The sequence below is a fragment of the Quercus suber genome, unplaced genomic scaffold (genome assembly GCF_002906115.3).
Source record: "Quercus suber isolate HL8 unplaced genomic scaffold, Cork oak 2.0 scaffold_1415, whole genome shotgun sequence".
In the NCBI taxonomy this organism is placed as follows: domain Eukaryota; kingdom Viridiplantae; phylum Streptophyta; class Magnoliopsida; order Fagales; family Fagaceae; genus Quercus; species Quercus suber.
Genome location: NW_027070791.1, coordinates 1 through 16,249, shown reverse-complemented (window position 1 = coordinate 16,249; position 16,249 = coordinate 1). Strand labels below are relative to the sequence as shown.

The 16,249-nt window shown below is 32.7% G+C and overlaps 1 protein-coding gene and 1 pseudogene across 1 annotated transcript; both read left to right on the top strand.

The window, feature by feature from the left end:
• The first annotated feature begins 1,374 nt into the window (after positions 1 to 1,374).
• Positions 1,375 to 2,223, top strand: LOC111992061 (cysteine-rich repeat secretory protein 55). The gene has a single exon (XM_024023858.2). The coding sequence runs from the start codon at positions 1,380 to 1,382 to the stop codon at positions 2,154 to 2,156; it is 777 nt and encodes a 258-aa protein (XP_023879626.1). The 5' UTR covers positions 1,375 to 1,379; the 3' UTR covers positions 2,157 to 2,223.
• An 11,868-nt stretch (positions 2,224 to 14,091) lies between these two features.
• Positions 14,092 to 15,671, top strand: LOC111987023 (cysteine-rich repeat secretory protein 55-like; annotated as a pseudogene).
• Positions 15,672 to 16,249: the final 578 nt, after the last annotated feature.

Genomic DNA, 16,249 nt, shown 5'->3' with positions numbered 1-16,249 from the left:
TTAGTTGCTACAAGAGAATCTGGGATTTAGAGATACCTAAACTAAATCATCCCAGTATTAATATACTCTTAGGAGAGGAAAAGAGGGAGGGAAGACAGAGAGACTGCCATTACAGGCTTGCGCTAGCAAGTTGAAGGGTTGCCGTTGAAGAATTGTAACCGTTGGAAAATTGAAACGCTGATGAAGGGTTGTTTTTCTCAAACCATGGAACACGGTAGACCAAAACGTGGGGAGACAGAAAGCTTTGCCGATTAAATTTGAAACTGTGAAACGCAAAAGTCAGGCTTGGGTTTATGTTGTAACCGTGAAAAAAATTAGGTCTGACAAAGGGATTTAATTGAAAAGGCTTTGGGCTTGAGCTTGGGCTTTATAATAGAATTAAATGTATAAGAAGTGTTCTTTAAAGTAGAGATAAGGTTGGAAATAATTTTAGTTTTATTAGTATTTTAAAATTGGTAAAAACTATTTTAAAATTGAATGAAAAATTCAGAAAAGTGGTTGTGGATGACATGTCTGCTGACGTGGCTCAATGTGAGTATAGCAACATTAATTGCTACGTTTCAGATTTTAGTAATATATAGATTTTTTATTAACAAGTACAAATTTGGCCGAAGTCAACAAGTTTATCCTTCTGGCAGCCACTAATCTATTAAAAATATGTAATATATTTTGTGGGGGAATTTGTTTGAGTTCCAATGACTAAATAGCTAAAAAAAGGCACTAATGGTGTCGTCCTGTGACATCAGAGAGCTTATCAACTATTTAGAAATCTTCAAATTTGTTTAAAATTTTGTAGCTCAGTTGCATTAAATGTTTCTCTCTATGTAGTGAAAATAGGTTTGAATTCCCTTTTCCTGCTTATACTAAGAAATTTTTTTAAATTTTTTTATTTTTGTTTTTAGATATGATAGGACAATTGTAGAATTTGCCATATGATGATTATTCACCATCTCATGCTAAGATATTAATTAATGGGTTTATTTTTTTTATAGGTAGGGTTTGAATCCAGCTGGCTCTTGCTCAATGATAAAAAACCTTTTTGATTGAGTTAACGGTAACCCGCAAGAATCTTTGAACTTTGATAATGCTCTTGTTTTCTTGCAGCCAGCTTCTTCCAAGCATAGTCTAACATATGACTATTACATAAACATACAACGGTCAGTATTAGGAGCCAACTATAACAAAAAAAACAAAGAGGGACGACCTTCTAGAAAAAATGTCTTAGTTTTTTCCACTCACAAGGTGGTAGTAAGCAAACAAGTCAAGAATGTCTGCTGTGGTATCCTCACATCACATGAATGATGCATCCACTTCTCAGCCTACTAAAAAAAGGACCTTATGAGATTTAACTTTACGTGAGCTTGCTACAAAAGAGAAGTATGAATTTGAATTACAAAATTCTTCTCTTAATAGCTCTCTGCATTTGCAATGCTGAATCTGAAGACCCCTCGGGTCAGTTTTGCAAAACAGACACTAATATTGGTAGTGGTAGCCAAATATCAGCTAATATTGATCGCTTATTAGCTGAATTGGTTTCCAAAACCAGCTCCAATGGTTTTATTGCTACTTCCTATGGTAAAAACCAAGACCAAGTTTTTGGTCTTGGACAATGTAGAGGGGATGTGAGCAGCAAAGACTGCTCGAGTTGCATCCAAGATGCAGCAAAGCAAATCCGCCAACGCTGTCCTAACCAAGCTGATGCAAGAATTTGGTATGACCATTGCTTTTTACGTTACAACAATAAAAGCTTCATTGGAGAAATTGATACATCTTTTGGTATATTCTATTGGAATGTGGAAAATGTAACCGATCCTGAAAATTTTAACAAAGAACTAGGTACTCTGATGGATCAGATTAGAGCACAAGCTGTTGAGACACAGAATAAAGGGCTTGGAAAAGGTGAGACCAAGTTGTCATCATTTGTGACACTATATGCATTGGTGCAATGCACAAGAGACCTATCTCAGATAGATTGTGCACAGTGTCTGGCCATTGCTGTGGGCAATTTTGAAACCTTTTGTAAAGACCGGAAAGGATGCAGAGTTCTATATAGTAGTTGTTATGTCCGATATGAGCTCTATCCATTTTTCTTTCCTCTTGATTCAAAGTCAAACAATACCATGGCTGATACTCTTATGGCTATAGTTTATCCATAAAACTTCCAAGCTTAGTCCTTATGCCAATGAGCCATGTTAAGGAAACATATATGTTGCAATAACTCCTCGAAAGTTTTATATTTCAANTATCCTAAGGCTTTGTTGATAATATTTAGATAGACACAATTGTAGGTTGTAGTTGTATGGCACCACCCAACTAAATTTAATCTCTTTTTGAAATTTTAGAAAACACTTATTGTAGGTTGCATGTTTTGTTAAAACTTAAAGCGCTTATTATTATTTTATCCAAAGAAATTGATAAGAACAAAAAAAAAATGTTGTTTTATCTAAAAATTACTGCAATTTGGTGCAACCATTTGGCACAACCAAAATTTTTAAGCTCAAATTTTGTTATGTAGTACTAGCATTATGCCCATGCGATGCACGGTTTAATCAAAATTCATATGTAAATAAATTTTTTATTAATTTACTTTAAATAAATAATAAAAATAAATTAATATTTTACTTTTAAGTTATATAATGAATGTATATTGTGTGAGACTTAAGGTATCATAATATATATATATATATTATATATAATTGAATGGAAGATGGTAGAAATACCTAAAAAAAAAATATAAAATGATTTTAGTAATACATTGAACTATAAAGCTCAATTAATCACATGTATTTAAATGAGTAAAACTTGAATTTAATAATTAAAAACTATTGAAAGTAATAATTGAAATCATATTTAAGTGGAAATCTCAATTCAATAATTAAGAACAATCTAAATTACTAAATATATAAATTTTTGAAGTAGAGAGACTCACATGAGAATTTAATTTTTGTTCTTGAAAACATGAGAGAAGACACTGAAACTTGAAGTTTAAGTCCCGTGAGTATAAACTCATAAAACGTACAATTTTATTAAAAAATTATAGCTAAATGAATTACAATTATATAATCAAAAGTAAAAATTGAAAGTAAAAATCACGTTACATGTTTCTGTATATGCATGAAAAAAGAACTAAATTCAACATTTTTTTTATAATACATGTTGCTAAGTATATATATATATATATTAGGATTAGATGGATTAGATGAAAAATTTGAGAATGATTAGATTACACTATGTTGTTACATTTTTTTTAGTACACGTTGCATTTTTTTTTCAATACACGTTGCTACCTATATAATATATATATAATAAATGTTTTCTCTTACGTGTAGTATAGTAATTAAATAAGAATCAGATGGATCAGATGAAGAATTTGAATTGTAATTAAATTAAGATATTTATCTACTTAGAAATTATAGGAGAAGATTTTTTTTTTTAAATTATAATATTGCTTTTTTTTTTTAATAATACACATTGCTACCTTTTTTTAAATTTTTTTATATAAATTTTTTTTTCTTTTACGTGTAGTATACTAATTAAATAAAGATTAGATGAATCAGATGAAGAATTTGAATTGTAATTAAATTAAGATATTTATAAATTTAGAGATTATAGGAAAGAAAAATTATATATTTTAAAAAAAATCTAAAAGTCTAAAACAATTCTGCAATATGGTGCAGCCACTTGGTGCAACACGGCTAGTATAGTAATTAAATAAGAATTAGATGGATCAGACGAAGAATTTGAATTGTAATTAAATTAAGATATTTATCCACTTAGAAATTATAAGAGAAAAAAATTATGTATATTAAATTATAAATGTTTTCTTTTAGGTGTAGTATAGTAATTAAATAAGGATTAGATAAATCAGATGAAGAATATGAATTGTAATTAAATTAATATATTTATCAACTTAGAAATTATAGAAAGAAAACTATATATATATATATTATATATATTTTTTTTTTAAAGAGAAATGATATGCATCTCTAAAAATCTAAAAATCTAAAAAATTTCTGCAATATGTGCAGCCACTTGGCGCAACCACGGTTTCTAAATCCAACTTTTATTATATAGTAATGATATAATAAAAAATGGGAACTGTTAATTGAAAAAAATGCCATTAGGAGAGAAAAAATTGGGATATTAAATGATAAAAAAAATGCCTGGAAGAAAGAAAAAATCGGGATAAGATCATAAGAAAAACAATGCCGTGAATCTTGCAATTTTGTTTAGAAAAAAGGTAATAAAAACTAAAAGGTAAAAAAGAATTGGGAAAAGAAAAATAAATTGGTGAATCTTGCCATTTGGGTGAAAACAAGATAACAACTAAAGAGTCATAACTTGATTTTTAAATTTGTAATCGAACATATGTCTCCAAATTTTAACCATGATGTTGAACATAAATGCAGTGGTTGAGTTAGGATTTAGATTCACGGGGATAAAATTTATTACTAATTGAACATGTCTCTATGTACCCAACATATACATAGATTATATTAATTATGGACAAGCATAACACACTTTACATAAGACCAATCTTTGCAATAAATGTCTTTATATACTCACAAATATACAACACTTTACATATATATATTTAAGTGAAATTTTTATAATAGAAAATCCATAAAAAGATATTGTATCTATTATATTGTATTATTCATTATGTTTTTTATATCTAAATAAATTGCATTGTAACTTTTTCATAGTAAAAATCAATTATAATTCTCAAATTTGATATTTTTTTTTTGGTTGAGAAATTGACAAAGGAGATGGAATGAGGTTCAAACACAAAGTTACACCATCCCTTAAAAGTTACTATGAATTTTGTGATAGTTGTGGTATGTCTTTTTCAAATTTTAAAATTAGATAATTCACAAATACAGTTTATATTAGTTTTTGTTAAACTGATTATAGCAAGGGTTCGGCCCACGTCGCTCTGAGTTTGAGCTTGCAAACTGGTAAAGTGAGTATTTTTTTATTGGGCCTGAATGGCGATATGGACCTTGGATCCCATAAGACCATAATTTGGTATTAGATAGCTCAACCTTTTCTGGCGCAAATGAGTAGTATTTTTTTATTTCTAGATTTTTTACCTCTGGATAGGGTTTATGTTCAACATTCTTATTGCTTGATTCATCCGCCAACGTTAACCAAAGAATTACATTAAGTTTGGCCTAATGGACTTCGGCACATCGTTCCATTGTACTATTGTAGTGCCCACCACCATGCCAGTTTGGGTTGCTGGGTCACCCGGCCTTTGATGCTGTTCTTTTTTTTATTTCCCACCCCCCCCCCCCTCTCTCTCTCTCACACACACAAGGACACCACAAATGGTTGTGTAGGCCAAATTTAGCGAGTTCATCCGTATTATCCCTAAACAGCCCAACAATCCAGAGTTCATTGTTACTTCCAATTCGTACAGTCTATTTTGTTTTTATACTGAATTTCTGATCCTTGACATAAAATTAGCGGGTCTGCTAATTAAGGAACCCAGCTTGATATTTATCACATCGGCTGCTACATGGGATGTAGATGACCACAATATATTGGCAGTAGAGTTTGGCTAAGACAATACAAACTGTGATGCCTCAAATAGCTTTGATATCTGTGTGTCCAATATAGTGCCTTGAAAAAATCTTCTACTCTCTGAATTACCTAAAAAAAGAAAGATATAAGTTAAATATATATATATATATATATTTAAGAGATTAAAATATACCTAAAAGTAAATAAGATAGAATTAAAAAATAAATAAAAGAAATAAGATCGAATTGAATACTATTGACTATTGTGATCAACCTATGTTTTTGTTATTTTTCACTACATTTCTTCTTCTTCTTTTTTGGATAAATATGCATCATATATCATCTTTTTCCTAATAATAAAGTAACAAAAGAAAGTACTTGATTTTCACCTAAACTCCTTTTTGTTCATATCAACTTCTTCACAACTTAAAATTCTCTCTATAACTACAAACAAAGATACAAACCATTCAAGCAAATATTATAATAAGACTTTAAAAAACTTCTCTCTCTCTCTCTCTCTCTCGGCCCTGTGAAGTCATAGACTGTAGAAGATAAAAAAAACTCATTGGCTCTAGTGAGGTACAACTTCTCCAATCTATGTGTCCAAATTGTCGTAAAAGGTTTGGTTTCACTGCAATTCATTTTGTTTTGGTATTTTTATTCTTCATGGACGCATCGATGGAAGAACTTTGGAGGAATTTCAAACTTTTAGAAGAGGAAAAAGCAGTTACAATGGTGGAAGCCTCTAAAGTTGTTGGCTCTAAGCAGTAGGCATAGTATAGTATTTTATTCAAGTTGCAGACTGACAAGGAGTTCAATAAGGAAGTGTTTAAAGCTACTTGTGGTGATCTTTGGCGCTTTAATCAGGGTGTAACCATCAGTGAAGTGGGATAAAACCTCTTAATTGCTGTTTTTGGTTTTTGAAGATCATTTGATGACAGTACTCAATAAAAGTCCATGGTCCTTTGATAAGAAATTGATTTTGATGAAATGTTTCCTGGATGATTCCAGCCCAGCTAATGTGACATTTAGCCATTCTCCTTTCTAGATCCGCATATTTAATATCCCCATAAAGAGTATGAACAAGGCTGTTGGAACAAGAATTGGGAATGAAACTGGGGAGCTTATAATGGTGGATGCACCTAAAAGTGGGCTTGCTTGGGGTCCCTTCCTTCAAGTCAGAGTGAACATTGATTTTACTAAGCCTCTAATGCGGGGGAAGATTATTCAGATTGATGATCTTGAGGCTAATTGGGTTGCTTTTAAATATGAATGGCTTCCTATATTCTGTTATAGGTGTGGTATTCTTGGTCATCAATGTAGAGAATGTCCTCAGTTGAAGAAGGGATCTTTTTCTACAAATGAGGATGGATTTCAATTTGGACCATGGCTTCGCTCATTGGCACCAAAAGGAAATAGGAAGAAAGATACAAGGAATTCTTTTTCAGATATGCGGGATGATGAGGAAGATGATATTCAGTCTTGTGCAGAGGAGAAGGAGGTTCTAGTTCAATGATGGCAACTTCAGATGGATCCTTTGTTGGCGATGTCGACGATTAACCCAGGGAAATCTGTGTAGTTTGGTACAACCTCAGGAAGAGATAGGGGAGAATTAGCGTGGGAAAATGCTTTGATTCCTAGTTTCGTGGGAGGTTTGAATTCTCAAATGGACCGAACAACTAAGAATACAGAAGTTGCACTCAATTCAAACTCTGGTAAGGGTGATTATCCTATCCTATCAAATTTGGTTGATATCAGTTCGAATTAAATTTGAATTTGAGGGATAATTTATATAATTCTCATGTATCTAAACAATGTGATAAGGTCGAAACTCATGTTACTGAGAAAGCTGAATTAGTCTTATCTAATAAGGCCCCTCATATCAGTTGGAAGCAGATTATTAGGGATAAGCAAAATTTGAATGTTAAGGATTCATCCTTCTCTATGCCAGTCCATGCAAAGTGGCTTGTTAGAGAAGCTAACACCATCACAAAACTTGATATCGGTCACAAACAGAAAAACAGTTGATTGAGAAAGACAATTTCCAATCATCTGCTCCCACCACCAGGGTTGGTACTCAGCCTCTTGTCAATCCATGAAAGTTTTAAGCTTGAACTGCCTTAGGCTTGGGATCCCAAAGGCAGTAGTTGAACTTTGTTGTTTAGCAACAAAAGAAGCTCCCAAAGTTTTGTTTCTTTGTGAGACTAAACTTGACAAACAAGGCTTTGCTAATTTGAAGGAAAAGCTAAATATAACACAGGGTTTGGATGTTCCACACATTGGCTTAGGTGGAGGATTAGCACTCTTGTGGTATGAAAACATTGATCTGGCAGTTAAAACTTATTCACCTCATCACATAGACGCTCTTATTTTGTTTGAAGGAGTGGAGTGGCACTTTACTGGTATTTATGGTCATCCAATGATAGCAAGAAGAGGTGAATCATGGGAATTGTTACGCCATTTACATACCAGGATGTCTTATCCTTGGTTGTTAATTGGTGACTTTAATGAAATTCTTCATCCTGATGAGTATTAGGGGAGTGGTACTTGTCCTTATCATTAAATATCTGAATTCCGGCATGCTATAGATGATTGCTCTCCAGATTTACTTGGTGTAACAACAGATTTCAAGGGAACCTAATATAACCGAGGATTATGTAATCAAGAATGGCTGAATTTATTCCCTCACTCCAAATTATTTCATACTCCATTTGGTTTCTCAGATCACTTAGCCATACTAACTGACATTAAAGCTACACGATCTGATCTACCTAAAGGACTGAAGCACAGATTTTTCTGATTAAAAGCTCTATGGATTAGGAATTCAGATTGCGAGGCTGTTATTAGATCAATTTGGGATACTCCACAATGGGGCACTCCAATGTATTGTTTGACACAAAGGATTAAGGCAGTTCGGGTTGCCTTGCTTCAATGGGGTGGAGGGAATGTCAGAGGACTTATGAAGTCTATTGCAACTAAAAGGAAACTGTGGTCCAGCTTAGAAACAGATTGTCACTTTAATCCTTCTGATCCTCAAAGAATTTAGCTTAGGAATGCAACAAGGGCGAAATTAAATGAGGTGATCTGTCAAGAAGAGATGTATTGGCACTAAAAATCTTGGATTTCTTGGATGCAACATGGGGATCATAATTCTAAATATTTTCATGATGTGGCCTCTCAGCGAAGAAGAAATAATAAGATTTCAAAACTTAAAGATTTAAATGGGAACTGGATAACACAACAATTAGATTTGGAAGCNTTTTTACACCCCTAATGCTAATGCTCTAAGAGGTTATAAATTACAAAGCAGTAGCGAACGTGGGACACATGGCAAGGTGACAAATAGAGAAGGACACATGATAGCGGAATCAAAAGTAAATATCAAGTCCCAATGAATAAATTAAGGACCTAGCTCTATAGAAAAGCTCTTTCAACACAATGAACAAACCATAGCACATATTTGAGAACTTAAAGAGCAGTGAACCAGGGCACATCAAAGCACACTTTCCAAAAACCAGTAGCATAGTTTCTTAGATTTAGTAACGAGTTATTCAATCTTATTCCTGAAAGTTTATGCATTTGTGGTAGTATTTATGAATATTGTGAAGTATATTATGTTCATGTTTTAGTCAGTTGATTTGTATGAATGTTTATTTCGATGTAAATTAGTGTTTGTAAGACAAAAATTAGTTCAAGCATTGTATCTTACATTCATTCGAGATGTCTTGCTCTAATACTGTTTCATTCGAGATGCCCATGTTCATTACTTAGTCAATTAGGAGCAAGCCTGCATTATGACTTAGTTCTTAGTTAATTTAGATTTCTCATTCTCTCAATTGTTAGCTTGTGCATATTTCAAAAGTCCTATTTCGTTAGGCATTTTTGAATCCTAAACCCTAGACTTTGAAGTCAAATAAGCACTTCAAGCTAGTGTAATTATCTTGAGAATCATCTCGGGGTAATAGTATTCCAACAATATTCATCTTGAGTACCCTACAAAAAGTGAAAATTAATTTTTAGTTCAAAGAAATGGAGAGATGGGATTTGAACCCTAGATGTTTCTATTGAAAAATCAGAAAGTGTCAACCAATTGAATTGCAAGGCTCTTGACTATAATAAAACTATGGTAAAACTTAGGTATGATGCCTTTTGTGCAATGCATTAGGTTTTTCAATTAAATTCAAACACCTTAATGCATTGAGTTTAATTGTTCTTGAAAAAACAATACTGCACCTAAGTTACTGGATATAAGTTTTACCCATAAACAATAATTTATAATTTTTCCTAACATCTAAAATGACATTAAGATTAGAAAAATATTAAAGATCTTACAAATTTTTATTACATAAAATTTACAAACCAATGTAACAATAAATGTAATTAGTAGATTTTAATAACTTATTGAATGTATTTTTGCATTAATTTATTGTGATTGATGGCACATCAATTTATAAAAGTAATAACATTATAGTATTCCTAGCATCACTTTATAATTAGATTATAAGGTTGGGATGGGTGACTGGGTGGTATAACCTCCCAAATTTATTATAAAAAAAAATTCTTATAATCCTTAAAAATTTATTATCTTTTGGCTTTGGTTTACCAAAAATTATGAATACCTTCTTGTTAAAAGAAAAAAAAAATTAATCTCAAATTTTAAGAAGTAAAAGTTATCTTACAAGTGAGAAAAAAAAATTAATGCTCTTCTATTGAGTAGTAAAATGTTTTTTCTATAAAATTAGTGGGAAAAAAGACAAAATTAAGGCCTTGTCTCCCAAAAAAATAAAATGAATAGACATTTTCTACTTTTTTATTTATTTTTTCTTTAGTACTCTTCCCTCTTTTCCTGTTAGTATGAGTTATCACATATCACATCAACTATTCACATTATATTAACATAGCCCCTCACATGACGTTTAGGTTTTTGATTTTTCTTTTTTGTATTTATTTTTGTAATTTAACTTAAAATGATGTGCGTTTGACATCAACTTATTTATTTTTTTTCCCCTAAAAGAGTGCTAAAGTATGCATGTACTTTGAAATAGTGAGAAAAAAGTAAGAAAACATGAGTGAATTAGTCGTGTTATAAATAAAAAATAAAATGTTAACAAAATTTGAATACAAAATTGTGGGTACCATAGGAGTGCTTCACACGTCCTAGGGCCTGCTAGGCGTGTTTGGCATTCACCTAGGCATGCTTGGTAACCACCTATGCCATCCTCGGATGGCCTTGCAACGTCCTCGGCATGCTTTGCATTCACCTCGGCATGCTTGGCATTCACCTCGGACGGTGTCCTAGGAGTCCCACATCGAAGGAAAACTCCCCCACTTGCTGCCTTATAAGCTTTGAAGCGAAGGAAGCAGTGTACCATTAGTTTAGTTATTCGAATAACTAAACTAATGGTACACTACTTGCTTCGCTTCAAAACTTATAAGGCAGCAAGTGGGGGGGGGGGTTTCCTTCGATGTGGGACTCCTAGGACACCGNTTCTATGGAGTTCTTGAAATCTTGCCTCAAGTTATGATTAGGAGTTCTATGATGATTGTATGTACGTAACTTATTATAGAACATGGTGGAAATATTGAATCTAAAGGAAAGAGGAAACATTTTGGTCGAGAGCAAATGTCACAAATGTCTCAAAGGCTATTAGCACATGTTGACAAGTTTGGGGTTTGATGGTGCCATAGAAGTTTCAGTGGAAGCATTCTCTCAATTGCTAAGCTGTAATGTATGTAAATTAGGCTACCTATTGAAAAAAATTAGGCTAGATATTGAAAGTTCTTGCTGAATGCTAATACAATTTTTATTCAACTTTGATGTTGGTTTTTATTCCCTTTTAGTTTTTACATAGAAGTAAGAACATAGAATTTGTATTTTAATTTTTTGTGTTTTTGTGTATGCATATCCACATTCTTGCACACAATATATACATGATCAACTTATATAGTTGCATGGCTAGATAGTTTAGCAAATACCTGTTAGTAACATTCAACATTTTTTTTTTATGAATTAGTTTATGTAACATGCCTCATTAAATAGATCAATCATCAAATATTTAGAAAGAAATTATAAGTAGCATGTAACTTTGCAATATGAACGTTAGACTTGCATATCTCTTTTCCAACTACAAAATGTACCAATAATGAGAAACACTATTTGAAAGGCAATTTAATTGGAAAATAATTGTGCTTGCTGAAGGAGGAATAAAGATTCATAAATTTGCTTTTGCAAGTTTGGAATGGAGTATTTTTAAAGGCTATGATTATGGATTCATCAAACTTGCAACATTTAACCATTTAAACTTGCTATTTAAGTACATGAATATTAGGAATTAATCTTATAGTTTTCATTAATCTAGAGGAAGATGAATTTAAAAAAATGAAGTTCTTGAACATTTTTTTTGAATTTTCCCGTGCATCGCACGGGTTAGCGACTAGTTTATATAATTCTCATGTATCTAAACAATGTGATAAGGTCGAAACTCATGTTACTGAGAAAGCTGAATTAGTCTTATCTAATAAGGCCCCTCATATCAGTTGGAAGCAGATTATTAGGGATAAGCAAAATTTGAATGTTAAGGATTCATCCATCTCTATGCCAGTCCATGCAAAGTGGCTTGTTAGAGAAGCTAACACCATCACAAAACTTGATATCAGTCACAAACAGAAAAAGCAGTTGATTGAGAAAGACAATTTCCAATCATCTGCTCCCACCACTAGGGTTGGTACTCAGCCTCTTGTCAATCCATGAAAGTTTTAAGCTTGAACTGCCTTAGGCTTGGGATCCCAAAGGCAGTAGTTGAACTTTGTTGTTTAGCAACAAAAGAAGCTCCCAAAGTTTTGTTTCTTTGTGAGACTAAACTTGACAAACAAGGCTTTGCTAATTTGAAGGAAAAGCTAAATATAACACAGGGTTTGGATGTTCCACACATTGGCTTAGGTGGAGGAATAGCACTCTTGTGGTATGAAAACATTGATCTGGCAGTTAAAACTTATTCACCTCATCACATAGACGCTCTTATTTTGTTTGAAGGAGTGGAGTGGCGCTTTACTGGTATTTATGGTCATCCAATGATAGCAAGAAGAGGTGAATCATAGGAATTGTTACGCCATTTACATACCAGGATGTCTTATCCTTGGTTGTTAATTGGTGACTTTAATGAAATTCTTCAACCTGATGAGTATTAGGGGAGTGGTGCTTGTCCTTATCATTAAATATCTGAATTCCGGCATGCTATAGATGATTGCTCTCCAGATTTACTTGGTGTAACAACAGATTTCAAGGGAACCTAATATAACTGAGGATTATGTAATCAAGAATGGCTGAATTTATTCCCTCACTCCAAATTATTTCATACTCCATTTGGTTTCTCAGATCACTTAGCCATACTAACTGACATTAAAGCTACACGATCTGATCTACCTAAAGGACTGAAGCACAGATTTTTCTGATTAAAAGCTCTATGGATTAGGAATTCAGATTGCGAGGCTGTTATTAGATCAATTTGGGATACTCCACAATGGGGCACTCCAATGTATTGTTTGACACAAAGGATTAAGGCAGTTCGGGTTGCCTTGCTTCAATGGGGTGGAGGGAATGTTGTATGTTCAATAGGATCATGATCACCTCAATGATTTATTTAAGAACTAACTTTACATGTGAAATTCTTTAAAAAAAACTATAATCATAGTAACTTTTCAATGTTTTCACCATGAAATTATTTTGTGCCACTCAAACAAAAAGAGATATGTTTTGGGGCACTAATTATTATTATTTTTTAAATTAACAAGTACAAATTTGGCAGAAGTCGACAAATTTATCCTTCTGGCTGCCGCTAATCTATTAAAAATATGTAATATATTTTGTGGGGGAATTTGTTTGAGTTCCAATGACTAAATAGCTAAAAAAAGGCACTAGTGGTGTTGTTCTATGACATCAGAGAGCTAATCAACTATTTAGAAATCTTCAAATTTGTTAAAAGTTTTGTAGCTTAGTTGCATTAAATAGTTCTCTCTAGCTAGTGAACATAGGTTCGAATTCCCTTTTCCCGCTTATAGTAAGAAATTTTTTTTAATTAATTTTTTTTGTTTTTAGATATGATGGGACAATTGTAGAATTTGCTATATGATGATTACTCACCATCTCATGCAAAGATATTAATTCATGGGTTTATTTATTTTTTTTTTTAGGTAGGGTTTGAATCTAGCTGACTCTTGTTCAATGACAAAAAAACTTCTTGGTTAACTGTAATCCGCAAGAATCTTTGAACTTTGATAATGCTCTTGTTTTCTTGCAGCCAGCTTCTTCCAAGCATAGTCCAACATATGACTATTACATAAACATACAACGGTCAGTATTAGGAGCTAACTATAACAAAAAAACAAAGAGGGACGACCTTCTAGAAAAAATATCTTATTTTTTCTACTCGCAAGGTGGTAGTAAGCAAACAAGTCAAGAATGTCTGCAGTGGTATCCTCACATCACATGAATGATGCATCCACTTCCCAGCCTATTAAAAAAAGGACCCTACGAAGTTTAACTTTACGCTTGCTACAAAAGAGAAGTATGAATTTGAATTACAAAATTCTTCTCTTACTAGCTCTCTGCATTTGCAATGCTGAATCTGAAGACCCCTCGGGTCAGTTTTGCAATACAGACACTAATATTGGTAGTGGTAGCCAAATATCAGCTAATATTGATCTCTTATTAGATGACTTGGTTTCCAAAACTACCTCCAACTTCCTATGGTAAAAACCAAGACCAAGTTTTTGGTCTTGGACAATGTAGAGGGGATGTGAGCAGCAAAGACTGCTCAAGTTGCATCCAAGATGCAGCAAAGCAAATCCGCCAATGCTGTCCTAACCAAGCCGATGCAAGAATTTGGTATGACCATTGCTTTTTACGTTACAACAATAAAAGCTTCATTGGAGAAATTGATACATCTTTTGGTATATTCTATTGGAATGTGGAAAATGTAACCGATCTATAAAATTTTAACAAAGAACTAGGTACTCTGATGGATCAGATTAGAGCACAAGCTGTTGAGACAAATAATGAAGGGCTTGGAAAAGGTGAGACCAAGTTGTCATCATTTTTGACACTACATGCATTCAGTGGCGGAGCCAGGATTTCAATTTAGGGGGGCAAGATTGAAAAACAATACTAAAAACAAAATTAATCTAAAAATAGTAATTGATCAATAATAATAACAAAATAAATAGACAATTGTAACTACAAGTATATCTCATATCATTAAAACAAAGAAACAAAAATAATCGATCATAGTTACTAACAACCAAAGTGAGAAATTAATTTAAATATATAAAATTTAGACATAATTTGATTGTTTAAAATAAATAAATCAATCTACAAAAGTTAACTATAGAACCTGCTAATTAAATTGTCATACAAACATAATTTTTTCACAATAAATTTTACAATTGTTAAAATAGTGGGCTGTGAGTTGTGAAGGAAATAAAGTGGTGGGTCCATCAATGTAAGTTATTCATCCTTCATAGTTAACTATTTTTATAATTGTGAAATTTATTGTAAAAAAGTTTATGTTTATAGTATTAGAATTATAATAAGAAAAGAAAAGAAAAATTAGAATAGGGAAGAAAAGTACTGCAAGCAGTGTAATGGATGAGACAAGATCAAAACTACTTGAAATAAATACTATTTAAGAATAGTAAAATAGGTGAAAGTGTGATTGTGTGAGGGAATTGAGAAACTTTTTTTTCATTCTTTTTTTCCAGTGTCAGGGCTAGCTGTTTCTTAATAGTGGGAGTGCTTTTTCTATTTATTCCACTTACAGGGGGCAAACTAGTTAAATGCACATCACAGAGTAGGTATCAATGCATTTTTTAAAGGAGTCAGGGGGGCACTTGCCCCCTCTCGCCCCCCCCTTCTCTCCGCCACTGCATGCATTGGTGCAATGCATAAGAGACCTATCTCAGATAGATTGTGCACAGTGTCTGGCCATTGCTGTGGGCAATTTTGAAACCTTTTGTAAAGACCGGAAAGGATGCAGAGTTCTATATGGTAGTTGTTATGTGCGATATGAGCTCTATCCATTTTTCTTTCCTCTTGATTCAAAGTCAAACATTACCATGGCTGATACTCTTATGGCTATAGTTTATCCATAAAATTTCCAAGCTTATTCCCTATGCCATTGAGCCATGTTAAGGAAACATATATGTTGCAATAACTCCACGAAAGTTTTATTTCAATTAATACTTCTATTTGTGAAATTTACATGTTTGAATTGTTAAGGATCGGATTTTCTATTTCCTACTTTTAAAACAATAATATTTGTTGTTAGGATTTTTAAGTGTTGGCTAATTCCATAGCCAATGCAATTGTATTGCTGAGTTTTGATATTGTAATGTAAATAGTGGTAAGAATGACAAGCTTGGTTGTGCAAGAATGAAGGCTTGGCCTTGCGAAATTGAAAACCAAATAAAAACTTTCGGTAGAGTTTCTGTAGACTCTTGGTCAACCAAAACCCTGTTACAAAAACTTTGATATTTGCTTCAAGATTTGGTTGTGTAACCACCTCTAACCCAAGCCCTACTTATATAAAAACCCTATACCAACCCTAATTTTTTGAGAAGGGAGACTGCTACTAAAAAACAAAGAAAAATTATCTGTGAGTGTTCTTTATCTTCCAACTATCTCCAATTGAATTATTTATGAGAGGAGATTTCCACCCAAACACTAAGAT

Excerpts from the sequence above, each read along its gene's own strand:
- LOC111992061 (XM_024023858.2), top strand. The coding sequence starts at position 1,380 with ATGAATTTGAATTACAAAATTCTTCTCTTAATAGCTCTCTGCATTTGC.